General features: G+C 45.5%; 1 protein-coding gene across 2 annotated transcripts in view; it reads left to right on the forward strand.

Moving 5' to 3' along the window:
* Prmt3 (protein arginine methyltransferase 3) overlaps positions 1-4,709 on the forward strand; it is a 73,178-nt gene extending 68,469 nt beyond the window's left edge. For both annotated transcript variants that reach the window (XM_041649881.1, XM_041649891.1), the window contains one exon: positions 3,853-4,709. In XM_041649881.1, coding sequence (XP_041505815.1) covers positions 3,853-3,962 — 110 coding nt within the window. In that variant the 3' untranslated portion in view covers positions 3,963-4,709. The remainder of the gene's footprint in view (positions 1-3,852) is intronic.
* The last annotated feature ends 12,040 nt before the right edge of the window (positions 4,710-16,749 follow it).

The raw sequence follows: 16,749 nt of genomic DNA on the forward strand, positions 1-16,749 counted from the left end.
GAGTGCTGACATTATCCGTGTTGCACTAACATACACTGATGCAGCATGTTTCAGTATAGCCGTTATACTCTGCCTATGTTGTTTACATGTGCATGTGTCTGTGTCTGCTTCTGTCTGCAACAATGGCCAGTGTTGTTTGGTAAACTAAATTCACTCCCTGCGAGGGTAGACTGAATACTTAGAAAGTAGGAAGACGACTGGACCTGATGGTTTACTCTAGGGAGACAGGGGCAGGTAGCTCTCTTGAGTTCAAAGCTAATCTGGTCTACATGGAGAGTTCCAGGCCAAGCAGAGCTTTACAGCAAGACCCTGTCTCCAATTTTAAAAGAAAAAAGAAATAATAATTAAAAAAGAAAAAACAAGGGGAAAAAAGCTGCGAATAAGGAATTTCTCCCACTGAGAATGTATCTGAAATAAGAATTCAGACAATTCATTTGGCTAGGAGCAGAACTCACTAGGTTTCTGTTTGCTTTATTTACAAGCTAGTTCTAAAAAAAAATTTGCAAAGAAACAGCCCACTTCAGAATTTAGGGTGCTCCAGCTTGGTGATGGGGAGCTGTCGCCAGGATGGAGTTTAGTTGCAGAAGACATCCTTTTAAAATGTGTGGTGTTTCTTTGTATCCAAAAATAATACACTTTTTTTTTACACAGCTTACACAACAATTTGTATTACAAATCTTGATCTGTTTCATGTTTAAATTTGAAAATATGGTTGTCATCAGGCTGTTTCTTTACACACATAGTGTGTTTGCTCAGGTTGTTGACACACACAGTGAACTTGCTCAATGGTTACATACATACACAGTGAACTTGCTCAGGCTGTGTACACACACAGAGTGAGCTTGCTTGATGTTTACACACACAGTGAGCTTACTCAGGCGGTTTACACACACTCGATGCTTACACAGTGAGCTTACTCGATGCTTACACACACAGTGAGCTTGCTTGGGCTGGTTACACACACAGTGAGCTTGCTCAGGGTGTTTACACACACTCGATGCTTACACACACAGTAAGCTTGCTCGGGCTGTTTACACACATAGTGAGCTTGCTCAGGCTGTTGACACAAGCTTGCTCCAGCTTTTTCTCTCCATCCAGAAAGAGCTTGCTGTACACTCTGAGCAGCATCAGTTATTTGTATCTGCCTGACACTGACTAATTACTCTTATCTAGCCCGCTGTGACAGCCACTGCACTTGAGTTAGGTGCGGACAGTTGAAGGGAGCTCAGCAGTATGAATTATGTGTTTACACTGTGACCCTTCACACCATTTAATTAATTTCAGTAAGTGTGTATTGCACCCTAATCTTTGAAATGGCTGCTGTGGAAGAGAGATAGATCTTTTGTTTTATCTTCAAACATGAGAACAGCAGCAATGTCAGCTTCATATTTAAGGCAGTTCATGCTTAATGTTTCTCCTAGTGTTGTGAGTTCTCAGCCCCTGTTTGTTTCAAATAAAGGCAGTCATTTTAATAATTCTATTGGGTGCATAATTTTTTCTGTGCTTTCCTCATTGTCTTTGTGTCCCTGAGACAGCCGCACTCTATGGTCCAGTATCTCCTGCCTCAGCCCCCTGAGTGCTAGGATTATGGCTGGGTCACCGCCCAGCTTTGTGTTTGTATATGTAGTTTGCATTTGTCTGATTCCTGATGACATCAGCATTTTTCATCTGCTATTGGGATTTGTGTGGTGCTTGTGAGGAATGGGATTTTTGAGACAGTCTCTCTCTGTGTCCTTGCCTGGCTTTACCAGACTGACTTTGAACTTGCTATCCTCCTGCTCCTGCCTCTGCCCCTAGGTTCTGGGCAGTAGTCGGGTGCTACCACATCCTGCCCTTTTGCTGGATTTTTAGGTGGGTTATTTTTTGTCAGTTAGCTGTAAGAATTGTTTGTGTTCTTTATAAGGTAGGTGCATTGATGATGTCTTCATCCCAGTTTCTACCATGTCTTTACAAAGAATAGCCATAGAATAGAGGTTTTATGAGTTTTACTGTCAGCCATTGATAGCATGTGCCTTTTGTGCTGATCCTAAAACTTCAGCTGATTCTGACAACGATGTGTGTTTCTTCTGAAATGTTCAGGCTTGCTCACAACATTTAGGTCTCTAATCTATTTCATGTTCATTTTAAGAGTTAGTGATTCATCTTTTCAGTTGTTCCATCCTCATTCTCGACAGAACTGTCCTCCATTTAATTACCTTGGCGCCTTTGTCGGAAGTTAATGGGCCATATGCATATGGGCCTCCTTCTGAGCGCACGCTTTGTTCTGTTGATCTATGTGTCTGTCCTTAAGTCAGGAGGACACCATCTTTATAAACGTTGATCCTCTAACTTGTTCAAACTGTTTCGGCTCTTTCAGATTCCATTCACATATACATTTTATCCACTGGGGTGCTGATGAGGGTGCGCTGAGTCCACAGACCAGGGGGGAGAATGTGGTCCACATGGTGCTGAGTCCAACCCCATGCATATCCAACATATTTCATGGTTGTATGTCGATACATGGCATAAGTTCCCTTTACTCTGTGTTATGTACCAAAACAAGTCTATTTAATTCATGAAGTGGCATCTTCTCAGTTTCTGAATCAGTAAATGTTAAATTCAGACCAAGTTTATTGGCATGAAATGAAAATTTAAAACTACAAAAGGAAATGGCTCAGCTGGTGAAGTGTCTTCCCTTCAAGTGTGGGGACCAGAGTTCAGATCCCTAACACCCACATAAAGAGCCAGGTGTAGTACCACGTGTGCCTGTGAGCCCAGATTAAAAATCCAGAACAGCTGATCCTTGAAGTCACTGGCTAGTCTAGCCCAGTTGTGAGTGCAGGTGTAGTGAGAGACTCCTGTCTCAAAGTAATAAAGTTGGGCCAGGAATGATGGCACACACTTTTAATCCTAATGTGTGGAAGTGGGGCAGAAGCAGGTGGATCTCTATGACTTCAAGGCCACCTGAGGCTATATAGTAAGACCCTGTCTTAGAAAACAAAAAATAAAGTAGACCCAGCTGAGGAGCTGTTGGCAACTGTTAAGCTTCTGCGAGAGAGCTGTCAGTTTTCTTTGGAGTCCCTGGTCAAGTCACTCATGTTCCATAGAAGGCACACCGACATCTAAGAATATATGAGATATGAGCAGCACAAATTGGACTTGATGGGGTTAAACAAAACAAACTGGGCGCTGTGGAGCACAGCTTTAATCACAGCAGCTTTAATCAGGAGGCAGAGGCAGGCGGATCTCTGTGAGTACAAAGCCAGCCTGATCTATATAGTGAGTTCCAGGAGCTTGTCTTAAAAATAACAACAAGCTGGGCGGTGGTGGTGCATGCCTTTAATCTCAGCACTCAGGAGGCAGAGGTAGGCGGATCTCTGTGAGTTTGAGGCCAGCCTGGTCTACAAGATCAGGAGAGGCTCTAACTCCACGGAGAAACTCTATCTCAGAAAAACAAAAAACAAACAAAGATAACAACAACAAAGAAAGAACACCAAGCTAGGTGGGAGGGAAGGAGAATGGATCTGGGAGGAATTGGAGTGGTCTTATTAAAGCAGGGAATGGTGAGGACACCACTGTCAGCCTTGCCTTGTCACTGTAACTGCAGAGAGATGGGGGAAGTGAAATGAGGTTTCGCACTAGAAAGGCTCAGACATCCCAGTGAGTCTTCAAGAAAGCCTGCTTGCCTGTAACAGCTGCGGTTTCATGGAACTGGTGTGTGCTCACTGTTGGGCCTCTGTGGTTCCTCCTGTTTACATGGCAGGACACTGAAGGCCGGCAGCCATGTCTTGTACCTCTGTGACGACAGAACAAGAGACCCACTGGATGGTACGTTCTTACTGTTCTTACTGTGTGCTCTGCCTTACTTTGTAGGTGAAGCCTTGAAAGGAAAGATCACAGTTCACAAGAATAAGAAGGATCCTCGCTCCCTCATTGTGACCCTGACCTTGAACAGCTCAACTCAGACTTACAGTCTCCAGTGACCATCTTGGTCTCCAGCTGCCCAAAACCTGAAGCACACATGACTCTCGGTCTTTAACATGGGATCGGGCGGTCAGTGGGAGGGGCGGGCTCCACAGGGCTGCAGCTCCTGGCTAGAAAGTGTAGAATAGAGTAGGGAGCTCAGCAGAGGACCGTGCCCTCCTCCTGCTTCTGCTGTGGGACCCTAGTCGCAGAAGCCTGCATGGCAGACTAGCTGAAGGGAGCCCTCTCCTGCCAGACTGAGAGTCATTTAAATTATTGGCTTACTTTTGAAACAGTAGTAATTCTGGATTTCTTTTATATATTTGTAAGTTTCTTACTATATATTTTTTTTAATAATGAGCAGGACAAAGCCCTGTTTTGTTGGAGGTTTCCTTTCCGGAAGAACAGTTTTTAGTTGCATCCTTTGCTGTAATATCAAGGTGTCTTAAGACCAGAGAACCAGTGGACAGGACAGAGCAGTGGCTTCTGCAGGTCCTGTTTGCAGAGGCTGAGCCTGTCCTCTCCAGCCAATTGCAGCTCAGCTATCTCTCCTCAGCGTTCTCGAGCCATAGATAGCACTGCCGGGGAGTCTGACCTCAGTACTTACCCTAGGTGTAATGGAGTCCTCTCAAGGCTGAGATGGATAGAGATGCCTCTCAAATGCTGCCTTTCAGACCAGGTCACACATGCATTTGCTAATGTTAGAAATCATGTTATTTCGGTTGGAAGAATGAAAATACTCAATAAATTGTCTAACTATTGGAGAATTGAAAGAGTCCTCTTTGTACTGATTGCTGTTGTGAGGTCATAAACATTTAACAAGTCAAGGAAGGTGTCAATTTCAAGAAGCAGTAACTCCAGCAGGTGAACCAGGCGTGTTGTCTGTCCACACTAGACACCAGTAGGAGCTCAGACTAGTCCTGAAGTGGGTGGGTTCCCACGCAGCTGTAGCTCTCATGTGCTCTTAGTCTCTTTCCTTAGCCCGACTCCCCTTCACAAGATGTTGGTTATGTTAGTACAGTTCAGGTGTTGAGGTCAGAGCCTCAGTAAGAGGAGGCAACAGTATTGTCGTTGTTCATTAAAGGAGCTCTTCCCAGGAACACAGAATGAATGAGCAGCCTCAAGCAGGCTGGCCTTTACAAAATTCAAGAAGGGCTACAGCAGAAAAGAACTGGACTGTCAGCGGAGGGAGATAACCCATCAGATTTTGTATTGTATTGTTTTGCAGTATTGAGATTTAACTCAGGGCCTCACCCATATAGAGAAACACTGAGCTATGACCCAGCCTTCCTTTTTTCTTCTTCTTCTTTCCTTTCTGTTGGAGGAGGCTGCTTGTTGGTTTCTGGCCACCCAGCTAGCTTAGACCTGAAATAATCACACAGAAACGGTTTTAATTAAATCTCTGCTTGGCCCATTAGCTCTAACTTCTTATTGGCTAACTCATATTAATTTAACCCATTTCTATTAATCTGTGTATCGCCACATGACAGTGGCTTATTGGCTGAAGTTCCCAGCATCTGTCTCCAGCGGCTCCATGGCTTCTCTCTGATTCCGCCCTGCTTTTTCCCTAGCTTTCCCTCCCTACCTAAGTTCTGCCTTGCTATAGGTCCAAAGTAGTTTCTTTATTCATTAATGGTAATCACAGCACACAAAGGGGACTCCCACATCACCTTTCAGTGAATAAATATTTTCTACTATTTAAAAAAGTATTTCTCAAAAATTACCCCTTTTGCCAGGCATAGTGGTGCACACCTTCAATCCCAGCACTCAGTAGGCAGAGGTAGGTTGAACTTTATGAGTTTGTGGCCAGCATAGGTTACATAGTGAGGCTGGTTTCAAGCTGGGGTTTTTGTGTCAAAGGATAGGGAAAAGGAGGGATTTTATTAGGGGCAGAATGGAGGAGTTTGCTGTTTTCCTTAGGTAAGCTTGTTATGAAATTGGGTTTGTTGTCTGAGGATGGGCAGCCACTTTTCTACAGTTTCCCAATAGCTGGTTTCTGAGAGCTTTGAGCTCAGTTTAGGTCCTTGGCATTTGGGATATGTGTGGAAGTGTTCCTTAGGGGAAAATTGTCTGGATGTTTTGTTTTGTTTGAGTCTCATGTAGTCCGAGCCAACTTTCAGCTTGCTTTGTAACCAAGGGCAATATTGGGCTTCTGATTCTATTACATTCACCTCCTAAGTAGTCTGTTTATTTTCTGTTGACAGAGGTTCCTGTTCCATCCAGTCCTGCAGCTGTTCAATCCCAAAGAAACACACAGAGGCACACATTAATTATAAACTGGTTGGCCTAGTAGCTCAGACTTCTTATTAATGAATTCTTATATCTATATTAACTGATAATTCTTGTCTGTGTCAGCCACATGATTTGGTACCTTTTATCAGTGAGGCAGTCACATCTTGCTTCCTCTGCATCTGGGTGACAACTGCAGACAGTCTTTCCTCTTCCCAGAATTCTCCTGTTCTGCACACCCTGCCTATACTTCCTGCCTGGCTACTGGCCAATCAGTGTTTTATTAAAATACAAGTTTTTATCACCTTCTTGGAATTTACCTATGTGTCCCACTTGTACCTGTCCCTTAGGGTGGAAGAAACAAGGTCTCATGTGAAGTTACATAAGATTAGTCTCAGGGCTCCGTAGCCCCTCCTCCTGCGGGAAGGAATATTACGCTACTGCTAAGAGCTTTTAACCAGAGAAATAGCCAGACTTGTCAGCCATCCACCACCATCATGGAGACCAGACCTGGGTCATTTGTAAAGACTGAAATTAGCTCATAGAGCTACAGATGTCGTCTGTACCTGCTCTCTTCTCGTAAGGAGACAGTTTGTGATGAGAGTCGAGGGTGAGGAGTGCCCAGTGGGCACTGAGTGCAGCAGTTTTGGTTCAGTGCCCTTAGGACGCCACCTTCTTTATTTGAGTCTCCTGCAGTTATCCTTGCACCCCCATGTCAGCTAGGTAATTGAGACGTGGCTCACACCGCTAACGGTGTTTCCTGCCCCCATCTGCAGTGGGCTCCCCAGCTGCTCTCATGCTCCATAGATAGTTGTGGGCTTTCCACCTCCGTGAGAATATCAGGTTAACCCATCGATAGTGTTCAGGGACCATGTTTCCTCAGTTGAGACTGAGGTAAAATGTGGGTGAAGTAAATTGAGGTAAGGTTTATAGTCTGTGTAGAAAAGCCACTTAGGAAAGGAATAAATGTATTTTTAGTGGCAGCCATGAGAGAACAATTGCCTCCTAGGACTCATGACTGGTCACGGCAGAGAAGACGGGCACAGCAGGACAGAGGTTACAAGGACGTTGCTTTTTAAAATCAAAAACATGGAGCGAATGAAGCAATTGCAGGTCCATCTGTGCTGATGGAGGGTTGACTAGAAGGTAATTTTTCAATTTGTCTACTTTAAGCACGTCCAAACAGTTACAGTTACTGCTCCGTTTCAAGAAATCTAGAAAACTGCAACTTTGTGGCTCTTTATCCCCTAAGTTCAGAAAGCTCCAAGAGGAGAGGCAAACTCCTGGATAAGCAAGAGCCAAATATCGTAGCACACTAGTCGTCCTAGTGCTCAGAAACCGAGGCAGGAGGATGGCAAGGTTAAGGCCAGCCTGGTACAGCTCGATATATCCCCCAAGGCTGGTGTTGGTCTTTGATCCCAGCCTATAGTGCTATTTTGCAAAGTTTTAGAAACTTGAGGAGGGACAGAATCTGGAAGTAGGTTCCTGAGGCCAGGGTCCTTGCAGAGATCTATCCAGGGCTCCTTCCTTAGGACCAAGGCCTTGCATAGACTCCCTACAAGCCCAGAGGGCCAAGTGAGTATATGCCGATCCTTTGTGAACCAAAAAGCAATTCTCAGGCCAAGCTTGGTGGTGTAGCACACACCTTTAATTGCAGCACTCAGTTGGGAGGCAGAGGCAGGCAGATCTCTGAATTCCAAACAGCTTGGTCTCCATAGTTCCAGGCCAGCCAGAGCTACCGAGAGAGACCCTCTCTCTAAAGAGAAAAACAAGAGCTAAACTTCATTCCGCCCTGATTTGGATCAGAACGGTGAGGGAAGTTACGACGCATAGCAAAGCCATCTCAACAACCCTGACAGAAATGTGTCAACAGAAGTATTAAAAGCTGGAGTGTCACAGCTCTACCGTAAACTACAAAGTGACTCAGTGAATGAGTGACTGCAGGGTCTGAAGGAGTTTTCAGGGGTCTGGCAGACCTCCAGATCTCTACGAGGGGCTGGCTGAGCTTATTTCATGTCAGCAGTGTTTGCCTCAGACACCGACGCAGGATATTTAGTGCGTCCTTGCCCACCTGGCAGCGGGGCATTGTTGCCTTGAAGGGCTCGTCTGGTTTTTAACCTCGTCTTGATTTTGAGTGTCTCCTTGCTTTAAAGTGAAGCTTTCCAAGCAGAATGATAAATAAGCAGTTTCAAAATATCTTTACAATTCGTTTGACCATCCTAATACATTTTTCATATATTGTCTGAGCATCTTGGCTGATAGCAAGTAATTCATATTCTTCCAGGTCCGGATTGTGGATGAATCATACATAAAAATGATCTGCCACTGAATTCATTTGATAGTGGAAGTTAACAGGAAAGGAAGGAAGAAGGCAACTAAGTTACAGTGTATTCTCTGCACAAAGTATGCATTCAGTAAAAATGAAATCTCCATTAACAGCGTGAATCTTGCTATGGGAATGTTAAACCAAAAGGTAACTTGGGATGAGCTCAATTTATTTATTTATTCATTTTAGGTTTCTGTTTATTTATTGTATGGGTATGGGTATATGCATACCTAGTATCTGAGGGGCCAGAAGGAGGGCATCAGATCCCCTGGAAATGGAGTTATAGGTGGTTGTGAGCCATCATGTTTATCTGGGAATGGAACCTGGGACCCCTGGAAGAGCTGTCAGTGCTTTTAACTGCTGACCCATCTCTCCAACCCCTAGCCCAGATTTAAGAGACAACAATTGCTTATTCACCTGTTTGCATCATGTCTGATTCTTCATAGCCTCATTTTCTGTGGAGTGATATAAATTTGGTCCACTTTTTAAATTTTCAAAATAAACGGAGTAGCACATGCACTTCTCCTGGGGCAAAAGAGAGACATTAATCACTCCAGCTCGGGCTTGAACAGCAGACGAGAAAGCAAGTCCACCAAGTTTAATTGGAGTTACCTACAGGAGCATGGGCAATTAGAAGTGACTCTAACACCTAACGAAATCTATTCCTCAGCAACCAATAACTACCTGTATATCATGGGGAAGGGGAGGCCCCATGATCATCTGAAGCTGAGAGAGTTTGTGAGGGCAAAATTGCAAAATGGTAGCATCTGAAATCGTGTTGCATCATGTTGGTAGTAGAAGTGAACCCATACACACCAGTCACCGCCAGTTGAAATGTGGAGGCCCAAGAACGAACCGGGAAGATCATTGATTATTTGTCTCCAAGGGAACTACCTGTGCCATGGCATTGTGAATCCATCTGTCTTTTTAATACATCATCATTTTGACTTGAGAGAAAAACTCTCACGCCATGACAAGTAAAACAGAAGGAAGGCTTCCTTGCTAACAAATAGTAAAACTCCAGACGCTAAAGTTAGAATTTTGGAAAATAAGGCTCCTCTCATGTGAGCTCCAGGCTTCCCAGTATTTGTCTCATGCAGATAACCACAGCTGTAGTGAGTACCACGGCTCCATGGCTCTGGTGTCCAGAAGACACAGCCGGGTGGCACAGGGGTTTCTCCTTGGCCAGTGGAGGGCTACAGTGCCACTGACTCCCAGGCCCAGCCCTTCTTCCCACGGTTGTAGTCCCTGTCTCATGTTGTCCTCCCAGTCTCTTTTACCTTTCTGCAGTAGAATGCAGGCCCTGGGAAGACATGGGCGGCGAGGGGGGGGGGGTTCATTTTGAGATTTAGTGGTAATACTGGCATGATTTAAACACTGGATAATAAAATATACCAGCACTGAAAGGTCTACATAACTCAGTGAACTACACACACACACACACACACACACACACACACACAGATGGAGAAGGTGAGGCCAACCTGTGCTCTGTAGCGGGATCCTGTCTTCAAATAACAATACTGATTTGTTCACTTTTGCATTAGAAGGTAAATAAAAGGGTGAAATCATGATTGACTCAGCGAAATCTCAGCACACTCTAGAGACAGTTCCAATCATTAGAAACGCTTTAATACCGCTCCAAGCAGGTGATGGGAATTGTTTGAAGTGGTTATCTTCTAATCTTCAGTTTTCAGAACAAACGGCTCAGTGTGGCCTGGGGAGCATGGTAAGCATAGGCACCCAGGTCTTCATTAGCATGCATCTCCATGTAGCCCTGCTGGGATCCCTAATAGGATTCTTCCCACGAACTTTTGCTTGTGGGCGCCTCTGCAGTTCTACAGGCTGTGGCTTAATGATCCCACATTTCCTTAAAGAGACAAGGTATGGCTGAGGCAGTTCAAAATTCTGTGTGTGTCTCCTGCCACTGTGTTAGACTTTCATGGCATCTGGAATATGCTGAGCCGGGGGGTCACAGTGGCCACCAAACCTGGGAAATGTGGGAAGGGCTGGTCAGGTCTCACCACCTGGAAGTCCATTTGTCTTAGTACAGTGGAAAGGGTGAGAACATTCTAGAAGAAAGTAGGAGACCCCAAACTCCTTCTTACCGAGTGAGATCTTCAGATGATCTAGTGCTTAGGAACTAAGAAATGTAAGTATGTGGCATTTAATTTTGTGTGTATTTGCTTTGCTTTTCCTTTTTTTGACTGAGGCAGAGGCTTGCTATGTAGCCACACATCAACTCAAATGAATCCTCTGATTATAGGTGGTTATAGGTGTACAGCACCATGCCTTGCTTTGTTTTGCTTTGCTTTTCATTTTGGCTGCTCAGTTGTGTATTTTGAGACAGGGTCTCACTCTGTTGCCCAGGCTAGACTTAGAATGATTCTCCTGCCTCAGCCTTCCATGTGCTAGGATTATAAGTCACCATCCTTAATTCATATGTAAAGTGTTTTATCCAACAGTTAACACCTAGCAAGTGCAAGGCCCCTGGCTTGACCCCCAGCCCCATAAACTAATGATCTGCTATGGAGTACGCATAGTAATAAATACTAGGAAGGACAGGGTAGAATAAAGAGAATTATCATAGCTCCTGTTTAAAGTGGTGTGTCAGAGAAAGAGGCCTATTTAGGAGGTGTAAGAAATGAACACAGAAAGGTTAAACAAGTTATTTTATTTGTCAGGTAAGGTTGGTTCTGGAGAGGAATGGGTTGGACAGGGTTGAGGCACAAGCATCTTTGAGAAGAGGCTACTTCAGTCTCTAACCCAGGTTGACCTGGAACTCACTGTGTAGCTCAGTCTAGTATCAGACTCACGGCACTGTTCTGCCTCGGCCTCCAGAGTGCAGGGTTACAGTTGTGAGCCCTCACACCCCGAGAATGGTAATCTGTATAATGATCAGTTTTCGCTTTGTGCTCCTGCTGGTCAGAACCAGCCTGTGTACTTCATAGGTCCCAAAAGCAAAGCATTTCCAACCAAGCCATAGGTGGCTCGACCTGACCTTCCTACGAGTAGGCTTGACGGGCAGAGCCAGACGTGACACTTGACTCTGGCATCGTAGAGTCCCAGCCTAGGCTGTTGGCCTTGTTGAGACAAGAATGATGGCAGGGAGGCGCAGCTTCCAGCTGCTCTGGTGTGTGACCTTTCTTTGGAGATTTGTATGCCAGACAAGAACTCCTGACAGAGCATTGTAAAGTGGGCCTTGTAGCTGAGATCTCACCCTCTAGATGGTCTAGGAAATGGCCCTGTTCTGGCTTAGTTACTCATGGAGAATTATAGTCACAAAACAGCTCTGGGGCTTGGGAACCTGTCTCTGCAACCCCGTGTTTCTGAGCGCTGGTTGGCCACTGCCTGGACAGTACATCCTAGGAGGTCACTTCTGTTTGTCTTTCCAGATGGGTCTAGAACTCATTTCATTGACCATGCTGACCTTGAACTTGTGGCAATCCCACCTCATCCTCCTGAGTGCTGGGAATACTAGTGTATGCCACCATGCCCAACTAATATTTTATTTGTGTAGATTTTTTGCTGTTATTCTGGGATTACGGGTATGCCATTACACCCAGCTTCTAAGTTGTTTCTTTAAAACCCACTGCTTCTACCCATCCTAAGATGTGCTGAGTGAAGAGATCCGTTCCTCTTATCCCTTGTTCCCATTATCATGTGATAGCGTTCAGCATCTTGCAGCTTCAGTATTGCTTAGGATTCAGCCAGGGAAGCACTGCACTTGGAGAAAGACCAGAGAAGCAATTAAAAACACCTGCTTCAGGGCGCGAGCAGCTGAATCTCATCCTGGCTCCAAGGTTTCCCACTTGTGTCTCCTTCCTCACACAAGCTTCCTTGTTTACTCTGAGCTAGAAATAGGTGGGATTGCCCATGCAGAATGAGCCCTGTGTGCAGGGTACTAGGAAAGTGCCATGAACACGGTGACCACTGTTATTTCCCCATCATCAGCCTCCTGTGTGGCCAAAATAGTCTCCCCCACTCTGTTTCCTATCAGACTGCACCAGGAAGGTGACAGGATGCAAAGAGCTCCTGACGTCCTCCCCGAGCTAACGCATTTCCAGCCACACTAGAAAGGCTGGGAAATTGGTCGTTTTCTTTCCAGAAGCTGCCAGCAGGGAAACTGGTTTCTGACGTGTGTGCATTTAAATTAAGGTTCCTTAAATAGAACACATTTAGCTGTCCTGTAGCTAGAGAGGACTTCCTTGTGACATCAGGAATGACAGAGCTTTTGAGGCCAGCCTCTTCCGTCCACATCAGCATCATCAGGAGGAGGATTCGTCACCCTTCACAGAAGACTGGCCTGCGTTCCGACCTGCCCCAGCCACCTCGTAGCCCTGGCACTCTGCAGTCCAGAGAAGGGCATGAACCTCTCGATGCTTTGCTTCTTGCGACATAGCCAGCTTTAGCAGAGGAGTTGAGGCTGTGGCAGGTAGACTCACAGAGGAGCTGCAGACAAGAATCCAGCTGCATCCTACCTTTGTGAAAGTTGGACTTTATTGGGGAAAACAAGGGTAGGTTTAGATGGTACAAACAAAGAAGGGAATCATTCATAAGAAGATGTACAAAAGGAAATAAATAAGATTTGATGTTGGACTGGACTACAAGGGACTCTCAAAAATATAATAATAAAAGGAGTTGTTTCAATTTTATTGTATATTGAAGACATTTAACAAACATCAAGACATGTTTGCCCATCAGGATGAGCAAAGATGGGTTTAACTCATAAAACCTAATGTTGGAGGGGAGGGGCGGGCTAGAGATGGCTCAGAGGTTAAGAGAACTGATTGCTGTTCCAGAAGTCCTGAGTTCAATTCCCAACAACCACATGATGGCTCACAGCCATCTACAATGAGATCTGGTGCCCAGAACAATATATACATAATAAATAAATTTAAAAAAAACCCTAATGTTGGCAGAAGCATAAGGAATTAACCCAACGTGGTCTTGTGTGGGTCTTACTGCTCTGCCATTTTTTTGGAGCAGGGTTAGGCAGGATGTATCACTGTTTGAAATGCATGTGCTCTTTGACGTGGATGGCTGACTTGAGAAATATCTCTGAAAAGGTGATCAGTCAAGTTATCCAAAGTGTGTGTCCACAAACCTTCAAATAGCTGGTAATAATGAAATATTGAATGGAAACCAGTAGTAGAGTCAAAACTAATTCCAATAATAAATTTTTAAAAGCAGAAATCTCAATTCATTATCCCTGTGGTAGAATGAGCTGTTGCTCTCAGGATCTGAGATGGAGTTTTACTATGTTGTTCAGACTAGCCTCAAGCTCCTCGCCTACAGTGTCCTCCATCTCACCCTCTGAAATAGCTGGGACTCTAGGGTACCCACCTTGTGGCTTAGTCTCAGTCCCTCTTCCCAGTGTGATCCTCATAGGCAGAGTCTGCTTCTGCATTCCCTGACTTTGGATTTGGCATGTGATGTCCCTTGGCTGGTTGTTAAGGAATTCAGGTCACAGTTACCAGCAGGTAAGTAACATCCCTTTGTAAAGGTGGACAAGACTTGTCAGACCCTTACCTGAGGCTCCACGCCCCCCGCCACACACACACACACACACACACACACACACACACAGCTGCAGGTAACCTGCCCCAGCTGCGTGAGCTCATGGCCATGCTAGGAAGTTCACTACAGACGGGGATCCCATTGGTGCAGCCTTCATGCACTACCATCAGAGCCAACATGGACCCGTGGCACAGCTGCCTGAATCATCCTTGCTCCTGTAAGGAAGCCCGGGGACCCTACTGGTTCCTGGAGCTGGGCTTGGTTATTTTGCCGTATTCTTTCCTGTGGTGAACGTGCGTCTGTTCACATTGTCTCAGGAAATGTCACATGATACAAATGGTGTTAGGCCAACATGACACAGACCATAAGAAACATTTCCTGTAAGAAGGGAATGCCGCTGTGCTTCCTAACCCAGGAAGGGTGAGCTAGCTAGGCAAGACTCAAGCTTGCCACAGTGTTGGCGAGCTGAGCACATGTCCAGATGGGGCTCTCCCCAGCTCATCCAAACTGCAGCCAACTTACAGGCATGGTATGGATAGTACATGCACAGCCTGACTTTGCTCAGATGTTTGTACAATTAAGTAGCTGCGTGTGGGGGCAATTGGTTATCCAGCAGTAGTCAATGATATAGTCCACCAGTTGAAAATATCAGGTTCCATAGTAAGCCACCGTTGAAATGGTCAGAAGGGCTCCAGAACACAAGCTTTCTGGGGAGAATTACAAATGACCACACGGGACTCGGACACGTGGAGAGATAAACCGCTGGGGTCCTTACACAGAATGAGAACCAGGGAAATCTGGATTCTTGAACTGTAGTCTTTGGTTTGGTTTGGTTTCAGTTTTCAAAGAATACGGGTCTGTTTCATTCCTAAGAACCAAGAAAGCAGAGTAGCCCATCTGGAGTAAAGAGGCTTTCTACCAGGAAGTAGAGGGGCCCAAAGGACAGGCAGTCAGAGGCTGGAGCGCAGGTCCACTGTGTAAGGAGGTAGACAGTGATGGGGAGGGATGAACGCTCGCCTAGGGCACTGTGGAAACGGCACTAGCTCTAGGTCCTCTCTATAAATATATGATATTACTACCTTAACTGGCCTCATTTTGAAGGGAAGAACATTCCCAAGATTCCATGGGGACAACTTTCTGTGGCATGACTCCAGAGGGCACCTTCTGTGCACATCCCTTCCCATTGCATGGTTCTGAGCAGAGGTAGTGACATGTGACATGTGACAGGAAGCACCGATTTGGGGTGGTAGCATCTGAAGTCTCTCTCCTAAAGGAGGGACTGTGGATGAAGGTCAAGCAGAGAGCATCAGAGCACAAGGGATGGACTGCAGAGTCAGCCAGAAACAGGGCACGTCCTCCATCAGCCCTGGTAGCTGAGTCATTGTGTTCCAGCTGCAGGACACTTCTAACCTGGCCTTGGCGTGCCACGAACGCCAAGAGGCACCTGCTTCACCTTTGTGAGAGTCCCTTCAGTACCTGGAGTCATCAATGACTCCTGGGATTTGATATTTTGAAAATTAAATGCTAATCAGATACTAAAAGCCGCCACCTGGTTTGGGGGGAGTTGAAGGGAGTCTGTAATCCTGAATCACACACCCCACTCAGCCTTTTTGAGAGCAGTAAAGGGGTCAGCAGGAGAGACTCCCAAGGAAAATGCTACAGGACAGTGACAGGCTGGTGCCTAGAGATATACATGTGACAAGTTCAGAAGATCACCAGGGTTTCAAACCAGGAAAAATGCTGATGAATGTGATGAAGACCACTTCATCAGGAATTCATCAGCAGTGTGTGACAAGTCAGAAGGGCAAAATGCAGCTCACAGAAACCCCCAGGGTTTGTGTGAAATGCTTTACACAAGGTTCAATGTTAAGGTCGAGTGTTCAACCTTCCTATCTGCATTCAGGAAATAAAAAGTGAGACACAGAAACTCTTGCTGTAGTTCCGGCATGGCCCTGCAGTTAGCTCTGTGCAAGCCAGCCTCAGAGCGGTGGCAGCCATATGAATGGTGTTCAGCCTCCTAGATTGCAGGGGCAGAGCCTGTCAGGATGCTGAACCCGGATGCTACTCTCATTTCTGGCATAGGAATTTTGCTCCTTGTGGGCTGGGCAAAGTGGAGCCTGCCAGACATCACTTGCTAGTATATTTTATGTTAAAAAGAAAAGAAACCTTTCAGATGCTAGAGAGCTTGCTCAGCAGTGAAGAGCACTTGTTACTCTTGCAGAGGAACTGGTTTGATTCCCAGCACCTACATGGTGGTTCACAACCAACCACAACTCCAATTTCAGGGGGTTTGATGCCCTCTTCTAACCTCTGAGGGCACCAAGCATGCATGAGGTACACACACACACATACAGGAAGGAAAACACAGAGAGTTAAAATGAATCCATTTTATTTTATTTCTTATCTACTTGGTTTACAATTTGAGTTTATTTTGTTGTGTGTATGTTTGTGTGTGCACGCACGAATACACTCATACTGTAGGGACATGCACTGTGGCACGTGTGTGGAGGTCAGAACACAATTTCTTGGAGTCCATTCTGTTCTCGCACCAATACGTGGTGCTCAGGATCGAACTCGGGTCTCTAGGCTGGCATGACAAGTACCTTTATCCACTCAGCAATCCTGCTGATCCTGCTTACTCAGAGTTTCAAGACATGCCCACAATGTAGTTCTGGCCAGTCTAGGACTTTCTACATAACCCAGAATGGACTGTAACTTGCCATGATCCTCCT

The sequence above is a fragment of the Microtus oregoni genome, unplaced genomic scaffold (assembly GCF_018167655.1).
Source record: "Microtus oregoni isolate MIOR12 unplaced genomic scaffold, Mior012 000000F_ref0000247, whole genome shotgun sequence".
Taxonomy (NCBI): domain Eukaryota; kingdom Metazoa; phylum Chordata; class Mammalia; order Rodentia; family Cricetidae; genus Microtus; species Microtus oregoni.